Genomic DNA, 12,458 nt, shown 5'->3' with positions numbered 1-12,458 from the left:
TCTTAAGGGGAAACTGGCACTATCCATAGGTCAGGGGTGGAAGTGTTGGGAGGTGGGGGGAATTAAAGAGGGGGAGGAAAGAACAAGGATTACTTAACCACATACTTCCAGTGACATCTGAAAGCTTCTGGCCTGTTTTCCTAGATTTAGATTGATTCATCCCAAAATAGCCCCACATTTACATTTTCGTAGTCTCAACTTTAAACATAATTTGCATCTTGCTATCAGTTCATTTAGAGCAGTTTTTTCAAACTGGATTTCTATCCGTTAGAGGGTTGAGAAATCAACTCAGTGGTCCCAACCCTCGTTTTTTTAAAAACCGAAATAAAACTCAGAGGGTAGTAAATGTTTTTGTAAAACTTGTGTCCATATATAATCACATAATATATATGTATGTGTGTATTGGTCACAATATCAAATACATTTATTACTATGAGTTATGATCAAAAAAATTTGAAAGCCATTGAATTAGAGATGAATTTATTGGTAAATAGATAAAGTTAACACCTATTTCAAACACCCAGACTCTTTCCTTGTATATATTAGGCAAATTTAAAGAAAAAAATTATCAAAGCAATACAGCCAGCTAGATCCCCAACTTACAAACAAGTACCAAAACTTTGAAAACTGGGTGCTTAGAATTTTTCTCAAAGAAACTTATCATAAAGAAATTAGGTTCCCAATTAGTTCACAAAAGCCAATTTAAACAATGTAGCTTAACTACAGTACTAAGGTTATTACAAACTTAAATTTCTCTACCTTGTTTTATTTATTTGTATCTGAGGTTCAATATATCTCCAAGGACACATTCTCTCCACACCTACACCTTGGTCCCAGCACCAAGCAACTCCTCACAGTGCAGACAAACATCCACCATTCAACATGGCATTCCCCAAGTTGTGCTTAAGGTTTCAGAAGACAAAGAGATCATCCTTAGTTAACTGAGGTAGAATATGGGGCTCTCCCAAACATCTTCCACAAGCCCCGAGTCTGTTTCTCTCCCACTCACATCTTGGCTCTAGTACAAGGTCAAGCATGAGAAAGACATTTGCTCACTGACAATTTTTTTCATCTTACCAACCTTTAAGAGAGATTGTCTACTAAAAAAGAACAATGGTTCACTTCACTTTTTTTCAGACCCCAAACTAGTATAATAAAATTATATATATGTGTGTGTGTGTGTGTGTACACACACACACACATATACACATACGCGCACACACACACACATATATATATTATCTATTTCACTGGCTTTAATGTTGATAATTTGCTACCGATAAAATCAATAGCTGTTTTTATCACCTGACTGCTTTTCTCATAAATTGTTGAGATACAAAAATTCTATTACCAGCAAGTTTCTCTGCACCAAGAGAAACATGTCAGTGCCCAAAGAAGCATGGCTTGTGACATTTCGTTAAATTCAAGAAGTCAGGGTTAAGTAGAATGCCATTCTCTAACTTAACTCTCTGCTCTTATCAATCTCATTACATCCTGGGAGATTACTAAGAACTAACCTGAAGAATACACATTAATGGAAAGCTCAGTGAAAGCTGCTCTATGAAGCCCCTCAAATACTTATAATGTAATACAAACACATTAACCCTAAGCCTCACTCATTCAGGCAGAGTACAAACTGCCTTTCCTAAAAGGATTTACCCAACATGGAACAAATCTTAACCAAGGTACTACATTCTCATATGAAACCTACTAGAGCCAGGTAGGAACCAGGTTTTTAATGTAATGCTGACCCAGTAAACCTCTCTTTTGGCTGTGCCAGCTGCCTGATCCCAGTACTCACTGGCACCCCTCCAGCAGCCTCAGGAAAGGAACAGAAGCCACAGGAAGAGTTCTCTGTGCAGCACGAGTTTGAGGGAGACATAGCACAACTGGCTCATTCATTAATCATCACCTAAGCATACATCCTCTGGTTTGGCCATTGAGTAGGCACAGCAGTTTCAATCCGCATCACGGGCCCAAGTTCTATACTAACACTTTCACACGTCTCAGGGAAAACTCACTGCAATAGTATGCCTCTGCAATCAGCAGCCTGAGTCCTCCAGATAGCAGACATGTTGAGTCATAACTGACATATGCCCAATTTTTCTGGTTTTACCTCTTGCTTTTGTGTACCAGGGCAAGTTTGGGAGGTTTAAGTAGGGAAAGGGTTAGAAATTATTTCAGCATATACTTTTCAGGTTCTGCCAGGCAACCTTTTATTACATCGGAAAAGCAACACTAGGCACTAGATCTTGCAAAATATGTTCTGACCAACTCTAAACTTTCTGAAATTAAAAATGTGTAACCACTGTAAGGATTTCAATGAACAAAAAAGTTAAATACAAACTTTCATATGCAAAATAGGTTATTGTATAACTGATAACCTCAGACCCAAGTACTAAATTTTCTTCCACAAATTTCAGCAGGGGCGGAATGGGGGCATGTAAACCCTAATGAGCACGAAACTTAATTTCAGCTTTCTATATAGAAAAAAAAAAAAACTTCGAGGAAAAATAGCTTTAAATTGAAATAGTATCTTTTGAAATAAACAGCTCAGGGCAGCCCTTCCAATTCTGAGGTTTATATTCAACCAGATCTGGGACGAAAATGAAGATTTAGGGTTTACAGTTACTTCAAATCCAGAGTCAAGAGTAGCCGAGTCAACTCATTTCCAGAAAGGGAAGTCTCTTTAGGATGACCACGACTCTCTTCTGAAGACGCTTGAATAGCCAGAGTTCCTTGGCCACAGTTCCACTTTTCCATGACACCATGCCAACGCTGTAGTGTCAGATTTCCTCTGAAAGGCAATCAGAGGCCTACACCACAGTGCTTCTCCCAGCATTTTCAAGCCTCAAAAAAAGACCTCCAGCTTCAAGTTGGCAGTTACTGCTCCAGCGTTTAGAGAAGTTAATTAATACTTCCTTCCTCCCCCCAACTGGTTTCCCTCCTGATCTTCAGCAGGGAGTGGCAGCTTGATTAACATTCTTTTCAGAAATAAATAGTTCAAACAAGTAATTCAGAGTTAACCATAAAAGAGCAGCAGAAAACAGCCACTGCCCATTAAGTTTGCAAATGAGTGAGCGAATGAATACACGTGAACAAACACACAGAAAAAACAATCATAAAATAAATCCTGCATTTTCCACATTCATAGGGAAAAAAAAATCTTTTTTTAAAAAAAAAGTATTAATTAGCGTTTGTTCTTGTGTGGGTTGAATAGTCCAGGGCTCTGAGCAGGCACAGCCTTACAAACAGGGTTGCAAGCAGCCCTCCGCATACCAAATCAGGACTAAGGGGCAGGGAGAGGCCTTCATGCACTTCTGACAGCTCAGTACCTGTGAGAGAACAGAGGTGATGCAGGGACTTTTTAACCCACAAAGCATGAGGTATATGGAAATGTCCATCCGTGAAAGAACCACCAGCAGCTGAGGGAGTGGGCGTGGCATTCTCACAGTAACTGCTGATGGAGGATTTCCCACACCATCTTCTTCCGGAAGAGAGGCATCTGGTGCTGCAAGAATCCACAAACACATAATATTACACATTAATGTGCACAGTGTCAACACCCATTAGGTGTAACCACATAAGTGAAGTAGGATGTCCATATCCTTTATGTACCTGGACTTTTTTACATCATGTTCTGACTTTGTAAGCCATAAAAAGGTTTATGTTTCTCATTATATGTATCATAAGCATTTTGGTATGTTAAGGAAAATCAAAGCAGGGTGCAGAATTATACAACAGAGTCCAACAACTTCATAACAAAACATGTACCAAAAATGAGAATATCCAAATGGTGGCACAACAGGTAACTTTCCTACTTACATATATTTTTAAAACATCCTAAAATTAACATTCTGATATTTTTATGAGAAAAACATGAACTCTATTTAAATAGAGAAAAAAACAAATCCAAAAATTTCTTCTCTATCAAATGTTGTACATTCCCAATACTGTTCAAATAATAACTTCTCTTCAAATCTCATGTCAATATATTCAGAAAACAAATAACCCCTTGTTACTTAGAAGCATCAAAGAATGAGATGCTTTGCTTAACACGTTACTCTGCTTTAACGAATAATCACTCCATGGGCCAAATTTCAAAGCAGCAACAAGACAAATCCAAAATCACCTGTAACTCAACTAGTCCTGTTTTTGATGAAGTCAGAAGCTTATGCCCTTGAAGTATTCTTGGTGTTTCATAAATAGCTAGTCATACCACTTTACTATAAATTCGTGACTTCCTACCAGGAGGCGCCTGAAAAGCCTCAATACATGGATTGGGAAATTATTTTAAATAGCTCAAAAGATATACTAAAAATTGCACATTCTTAGTAAAACTGCAGAAACAATAAGTGCCTTTATTTTAGACTGGAATTTATATTAATTCAGCATAGGAGCCTTAGTTATTTCATGTTGCTCTAAAGCTTAGAATGGGGTTATCAGTCCTGCCATTCAATAAGTACAGTTTGGTAGATAACAGCCCTCAAAATGAAGTTTATTTAAGAAAAATATTTTTTAACTGGGGTTGTCCTAGGTTATAAAAAGGTTGAGAAGCCATTATTATACACAAAAATTCTCAAGACTTCCCAATATATTTGAATCTTCCCTCAAATGCAGTGCTATAGAGAACCAGTAAAAACCAGAACAGAAAGGAAAAGCAGTATTCACAGTTACATCTTAGACCTGTGGCTTACGTTCTCACAAAGTCTCCCTCTTACATATTCTGGCATGCCCCTTTCTTTGGCTAAAAATATCAGTAACCAGTGAATACTGGAGTTCAGATATACAAACTGTCCCAGTAGTCACCAAAGACTAGGATAAATTTAAGAGCAGATGCAGTGACAAGTGTCACAGCAATAACCATAATAGCACAGCTACCATTATTAAAATCTTAATGTGTGCCAGGCACTGGTAACATGCACAAAGTTTATCTTGTTTAGTAAAAAGTGAATGAGGAAGGGTCTTTTTACTCACCTGAGTAAATGTGATAGGTTTGTCCCTAGAGATATAATCTGCATATTTACAAGTAAACATTCCACAATCACTCCCATTCAACTGTTGAGGAATCTCCTAAAATTACAAAAAAAGAAGGGGCAAAATTTCATCAAATGCAAACTCCTTTGACTTTTTCTAAATATTACTGTAGATAAACAATATTATAACAGTAAATGTTAATGTGGTACACCACACACACACTGTCTGTATGTGATAGAAAACCCTAACTATGACATGGAGTATGTGACCTCACAGAAAATGTTTTTTTCAGAAAGAAAGAGAAAAGCAAAGTGAGAGTTCTCATACAAAGAAACCAAACTGAAAGGTTTATTACCAGGAACAGAAATTCTAGTCAGTTATTTCAGAAATTTATAAATTTTGAAAAGGACTAATTGTGGCTCAATCAGAAACAGGGTTACAAGAAGACTAACCTACTTCGATATTGGAGAGTTAAACTTCTCTTTCCTAACCAGAAAAATAAGACTACCACTTTGAATCCCTACAGCTACAAGCAGCAGAAAGGAAAAAAAAAAAAAATCTCTCAATAGGCTTTAACCAATCAGGAAATCTTGCCTTGATTGCTCAGTTCAGTCCTGAGGCAAAGGGTATCTATCATTAGGCAGAGTCAGTGGACTCCTAACCCACATAAGGTAAACACATATTCCCCAGGCCCTAATTTTGGCCTAGCCTTTACACACTCTGGCACAAGATAATAAGATTATAAGAGAGTGTGATTTCACTGCTGGAAAACATACTAGATGACAACATACTGTGAAAAAAGATTGTTTAAACATGCGCACCACCCCTACATATAGTAGGTACCTCTTGCTCTTCTCCAGAACCCAGTATCTCTCACAGAGTAGAGAGAACTATATAGGCTCCAATATACAAAGAGAATTTTTTTTAAATTACATTTCCCAGAACATAGTATACATCCTAACAGACTGTTCTTATATCTGTGTTCTCCTCAGGAAATTTCAAATCTTACCCTTTCCAATCATTCAACTTTGAAATGAAAATGCTTTTGAATAATTGAGCCACCATATACAAGTCAACTAAAACTGAATTCATGTAGCTTACTTTTTAAAAAGCCATTAGGACTCAAAGGTGTTTGAGAATCAAATCTGGCAAGATCCAAAGCACACTCACAAACAGCATGCTTGACTCTTGGGGACTCATGGGTGGGACCCTTAAGACCTAAATATGCAAAATTCTCAGGTTAAGTTTTGAACAAGACCTTTAAATTTACATTAGGGCCGACCAAGAAAAATAGTTGACTTGAATTTATTGAGATTTTTTTTCAATTTTGTGAGAGACATGCTAGCATATACGTAATATCTACAATTTAAGAAGATAAAAGCCAAGAAACAAATATCTTGGTTAAAAGATTTAGTAGTAGATCATTCTTTAGGATCTGCTCTTCAGGAGAATGCACGCCTAAGTGTGACTGTGTGAGGAAAGGCAGGAAGTCAAGTCTAAATGATGTGCTCATGACAGGAAATGCAATGAGGTGCTTGAAATATAGATGATTATCACTTACATGTGGCTTCATGCTATAGTGAGTCCACTCTAAAAGATTCAGATCAATACTTCTTTTGGTCTTACTTTCATCCTGTAAATACTGACTAAAAAAAAAAAAAGAAAGAAAGAATATACTGATGAACTCCTTTGGAGAATTGACATTATGATTATGAAGGACTTTGTAATGTTTAAAAGATAGACTATTCTCAAATCCATCTCCTTTAGCTTTTGGTTTTTAATTTTAATTTTTTTTTCCTTCTTATAAAAGTTATACGCATATTTTTAAAAAATTAAAACATACACAATATAAAATGCAAAAGACCCCATAATAACCACTCCAGCATTACTGTTAATAGTTTGCTATGTATTCCTCTAGTTCTCTATTACCTCTAAACACACAACTTAAAAACATACATTTCAATTTATTTTAAAAAGTACTTCATTTTACAACTTGCTTTTTCTCACTTAAAAACAGATATAGGGGAGGAGAAAAAAACGGTGTAGATGATAGAGGCTCAATTCATCCCTTTGGTGATCAAATCAAAGTTGTGATGGAAACAAGGAGTACCAGCAGGTAAAAGTGCCTGGGATGAACAAGCCACACAACTAGGGAGAAACTCAAGAAATCACCCTGCATCAGCAGGAGGTAGGACAGGGCGAGGACATGGGGCTGCCTGGTCTCCAGTGGCTGAGTGAGATAGAGGCAGTAGCAGTGGCAGATGCCTCTTAATGGGGCTTGTGTGTGAGCACATTTTCACAGGGATGGACCTGCTTGCTCTGAGCATCAGTGCCCGTTCAGCTGCACACAGCGGGCACCAGGGACTTACAGGGAGACATTGTTGGAGTGAGGGCCCAGAAGATATTCACTCTGTACAGAAGTACCAGCAGTATCCATTGTTCCCTGTTGAGCCCTTCCTTTCCCAGTGCACCAGACACAGCCCACCACACCCCTGACGTCATCAAACTGAATAATAGAGGTCGCTCCACCCAGAAAATTCCCTGAATCTCCACCTCCCCCAACTCGTGGCCCCATCCAGATATATCCTCAGTGAGTCAGGTGCTCCTTGCTGAGACTCATACTGGTGGAAGCTGCTGGCCTCGGCTTCTGGTGTGGCTTTTTGAGGCAACTATAAGCACAGCATCTGTGGATTACTTGCTGAATCTTTACAGGTGGCCCCAGAGGGGTAGAGCCTAAATTTGGCCTGCAGCTGAACTCCTCTCTCAGGACTCTGCACTGGACACCTACTTCACAGATACACATTAATAAGACCGGGAGACTTAGAAGCTTTGCTTAGTACATAGAAATAGACATGGAAAGGCAGCCAAAACGGGAAGACAAAGAAGCAGAAACCATATGACAGAACAAAACAGAGATCCAGATATAATGGAGTCAAGTAATCTAACAGATGCAGAGTTCAAAACACTGGTTATAAAGATGCTCAGTGAACTTTTGGGAAATGTAGAGAAACCCAACACAGAGATAAAAAACATAAAAATGGAAATGGAAATTGTATAAAGGAATTAATCTGAAATGGAGAACATATTATTTGAAATGAAAAGTATATCAAATGGAATAAACAAAGGAATAAACAAACTGAATAAAGAAGAGGATCAAATGCCCTATCTAGAGGACAGGAAAGCCAATAAGGGCACTCAATCAGAATGGCAAGAAAAAAGATGCCAAGGCTATAAAAATAATTTAAGGAGGATATGGGACACTATTCAGGCTCCAAATTTTCATCTGATCAGCATAACATAAGAAAATCAAGATGTTGAACAGCTGTTCGAAGAAATAGCGACGGAAAACTTCCCTAACTTGGTGAAAAAAATGGACATAAAATCTCAGGAAGCTCAGAGAATTCCCAAAATCAGGGACCCAAAGAGGCCCACAGCAAGACACATCATAATTCAAATGCCAAAGGTTAAATACAAAGAAAGAATATTAAAAGTGGCAAGAGAAAAACAAATAATTACTTATAAGGGAATACCCATATGACTGGCAGCTGATTTCTCAAAAGAAACTATGCAGGACAGAAGGGCTTGGCAAAAAATATTCGAGAGGATGAAGACCCAACCAAGAATAATTTATCCAGTAAAGCTATCGTTTAGAGTTAAAGGACAGATAAACAGTTTCCCAGACAAAAATAAGCTAAAATAATTTATCACCACCAAGCCAGTATCACAGGAAATGCTGGAGAGACTTCTTTTAAGAAGAAAAAACATGTATCAAAACCAGGAATAAAGAATGGTAACAACTACATTCCAATCAATAAGTACCTCAAATAGAAAAGAATTAAGTGCTCCAAACCAAAGCTACAGTGGCTGAAAGGATAAGAAAACAAGAGCTCTACTTATGAAAAGGAAGGGGATGGAAAAAGATATTGCTTTGATGGACCTAGAAGGTATTTAAGTGAGACAGACTTAATGTGGAATCTAAAGAATAAAAAGAACAAACTAATCAAAAACAGACTTATAAATATAGTGGACAATCTGGTGCTGGACAGAGGGAAGAGAGGTTTGGGAGGCTGGGAGAATGGGCTGAAGGGTTAAAGAAGTACGAATTATCTGATGGGTGGTCACAGGGATTGGGAGCACGACATAGGGAATGCAGTTAGCATTAATATGTTAGCTAGGTGGAGGGTCGGGCAGGGAGGGAACAACTGGGGGGATCATTTTACAAGCTATATAGATGTCTAACCTATGTACTATATACTTGAAACTAATTAAAATTTAAAAAATAAAAAAACTTTAAAAATTTTTCAAATTTTTTAAAAAAACAGGTATAAATCAAGAAAACTGGCCTAGACTCTTAAAAAAAGAAAAAGCGATTGCTGTGAAAAACAAAACAAGTCAGGAAGACTATTCTAAATTAAAGGAGACTAAAGACATTATGTACATGCATGAACCCTGAGTGGCTTTCTGGACTGGGGGGAAAAAAACATAAAAGCTAACTGAAGAAATCAGAAAATGAACCATGTATTAACGTGCCACTAATTGCTAATTTTCTAAAGTGTGATAATGGCATCATGGTTATGGTAAGAGGACTTCCTTACTCTTGGGAGATACAGAGTTAAGTACTGAGTACTTAATTTTATCCAAATTCCCAAAGGATTACCAAATTTAACCTAGGCATCTCAGTTCTCGTCCTAATCTGAATAGAAGGTAAACCAGCATTGCTTGAGGGCACGCCTCTCAATGGGTCTGGCAATATCACCCCCAAAGGGGTGCAAAATGGTTCTTGGAAGGCAAAAATCTTAGGAATTTCAGTGGCTTGTAGCCCTCTAAAGCTGGACAGAGGGAAGAGAGAAAAAGAGAAGTCTTATTTCTTAGGTATTATTTTCTCCTGTAATAGAGAAATTAATTTTTTTGAGGGGCAGAGGATATGGAGGTAATAATGGGGAAAAAGTTGAGAAAAGCTGAACTAGGGATATCAAGAAATGGAGTGGGCCTCAGATAACCACAGGAACTGAACTCTTCATACTTAAAATAGTATGAATGTAATAAAAGTATGGGGTTTTTTGGTACCCTGTTATAAGCAGCATATAAAACTCTGTATAATCCCAATGAAAATATTTCTATGCATGTGATCATATATAAGTATGCATATATGCACACACACGTATCATTTATATGTAGTAAAGGAAATCTTAAACACAAAAGACTAGAAGGAAATAACTGCTTTATAAACAATTTGGTGTAACTTGATTTAAAAAAATTTCTTCTCTATACTTTTTATTCAAGATAAACACTCACAAATAAAAATACACTAAAATAATATTAAAAAATAGAATTGAACTAATTATTAACAACTTCTCTTCCTATCATTCAACAAGTTCCTTACTAAAATATCCCTATTAAAATTATCTCCATATCCTCACTAAAATTAAAAACAGGAATGTGCATTTGCTTCCAGTGAGCAGCAGAGGTTCAGAATTAACTTGTCTTACTAATTTACTTCCTCACTGTGAAATTCATGTCACTACTTGACATAGCTAATGAGTGGCTATGCTTTAAAGGCAAGTTTCTAGCAATTACTACTTAAAATAGCTGCCTACAAACTATATGCTTTAATTTAAAAATTACCTCTAGGCTATGGCCATGCTACCCTGAACAAGCCCGATTCCGTCTGATCTCAGAAGCTAAGCAGGGTCGGGCCTTGGTTAGTACTTGGATGGGAGACCACCAAGGAAGACCAGGTGCTATAAGTGTAAAAAATAAAAAGAAATAATAAGCGACTATAAACTGACAAGGTCCTTACAATCTGTGAGGTCAACAAGGATTGCCTCACCTAAAAATAAACAAATAAATAAATAAAATAAAATAAAAATAAAAAAATAAAAATTACCTCTAGGTTCCATGAGATGAACCTGACTATCATAGGAAGCACAGACATGAGTGGGTTTAATACTCCTCAACTAACAGTTTTTTAGAACATTCAGAATAATGCATCAATCCCAAAGAAATCTAATTCAAACCACAGGATTCTAATGAGATTAATTTTATATTATACCACATGACAAATTTGTTTTCAGTGGTGCTACTGAATATGACATATTAGTGAAGATCAGATATTAGGTTATTTTTAGACAAAAAGATGTATTCAAGTCAAGGCCTAAACACCTGGAGAGACATTAGACTACCACCCACCAGAGCCTTATAGGATTAGAGAGAAGACAGATCACCTAACAAGGGGATAGAGAGGCAACAGTGAAGTTTTTTAGTCTTTACTTACAGGAGAATCTCACAGATCTTGTGGCCCTTTTGTCCCATAGAATCCAGATATTTAAGACACTTTTTTCTTAGGTCTATCACCTATAATGGAAAAATGCAACATCCAGAATCAACCATAATAGGAGTGAGAACTTTATTTCTAAAAGGAAAAGCATCTTTTAAAACATCAATACATGTACCAACATGGATTTATAAGATACATTTTTAAAAATATGGATGATATGAGCTTCATTTCTATAAAATTATATACTTCTATCCCTACTGAAAGGCTTAGAAACTTAAATCTCTAAACCACAGTGGTCCTCTCAGAGTAATGAGATTTTTTTTTTGCTTTTTCCTCTAAAACCTTTATTTTTCTACAACTAACCTGTATAATTTTGTAAACAAAACTAATAGATAACTGTGTGTACTAAAAGCCTTTCCTGACATTTACGAAAATGTTCATTACGCAGTCTCTAACAATTAGCCTCTCTCAACTCACCACCAGGCTCCAATGTACCTTCCGATGAATAGGCACCAGAATAAGTTCCTGTTCAAAGAGACTGACCCCTTTGGTCCATCTTTTCACTGCTTGGTAACCCCCATATTTTAACTTGGGATAGAAGAAAGTACTGAATGCATGAAGTGCTGGATAACCTTGCTTTTTATTTCTTTCTACCAGAAGATTCATGTAAAAATTAATGACCTGTAAATACCAAGAGAGAAAACATCAGAACACGGCAAGTACATTATCAAAACTAAATTTCTAACCTAACTGAATTAGGATGAATTAAAAGATAAGAAACCTAGAGAAGAGAAGGTATTAGAGAAGAGATAAAAGGAAGGGCTATAACAGAAGATGGAAAATAAAAAATGATCAGTGCAAATTGGGACGGGTTAAAAAAGAATAAAATTGTACTTCTGAAACATATTAGTAAGAGAGCTAAGAGAAGGAACTCGAGGGGAAAGTATGCAATAATGAAAAGGTGTATGTAACTGTATCACACAAAAAATATGCAGAAATATTAACTGGAGGTGAATTTTACTATATACAAATTATGCCTCAATTTAAAAATATTAACTGGAAGGAAATACACCAAAAAATTAATATTTTGTTAATGTTTGGTGGTGCTTTTGAACAACAATATCGTTCTTTCACTTTTCCGGTATTTTCTAAATTTTCTATAATAAATGTTACATTTATAATGTGAAACAAAACATTCTAGTTT

General features: G+C 36.6%; 1 protein-coding gene and 1 pseudogene across 2 annotated transcripts in view; one reads left to right on the top strand and one right to left on the bottom strand.

Annotated features, from left to right (window-relative positions):
• Positions 1-463: 463 nt before the first annotated feature.
• Positions 464-12,458, bottom strand: part of SENP2 (SUMO specific peptidase 2) — a 31,709-nt gene continuing 19,714 nt past the window's right edge. For both annotated transcript variants that reach the window (XM_016159745.2, XM_016159746.2), the window contains exons 13-17: positions 11,732-11,935; positions 11,252-11,331; positions 6,539-6,623; positions 4,978-5,073; positions 464-3,511 (exon numbers count right to left, since the gene is read on the bottom strand). In XM_016159745.2, the coding sequence (XP_016015231.1) occupies positions 3,449-3,511; positions 4,978-5,073; positions 6,539-6,623; positions 11,252-11,331; positions 11,732-11,935 (528 nt within the window). In that variant the 3' untranslated portion in view covers positions 464-3,448. The remainder of the gene's footprint in view (positions 3,512-4,977; positions 5,074-6,538; positions 6,624-11,251; positions 11,332-11,731; positions 11,936-12,458) is intronic.
• LOC118601936 lies at positions 10,608-10,727 on the top strand (annotated as a pseudogene).

This window comes from Rousettus aegyptiacus, unplaced genomic scaffold (assembly GCF_014176215.1).
Source record: "Rousettus aegyptiacus isolate mRouAeg1 unplaced genomic scaffold, mRouAeg1.p scaffold_m13_p_4, whole genome shotgun sequence".
NCBI lineage: Eukaryota > Metazoa > Chordata > Mammalia > Chiroptera > Pteropodidae > Rousettus > Rousettus aegyptiacus.
This window is presented reverse-complemented; position numbering and strand designations above follow the sequence as displayed.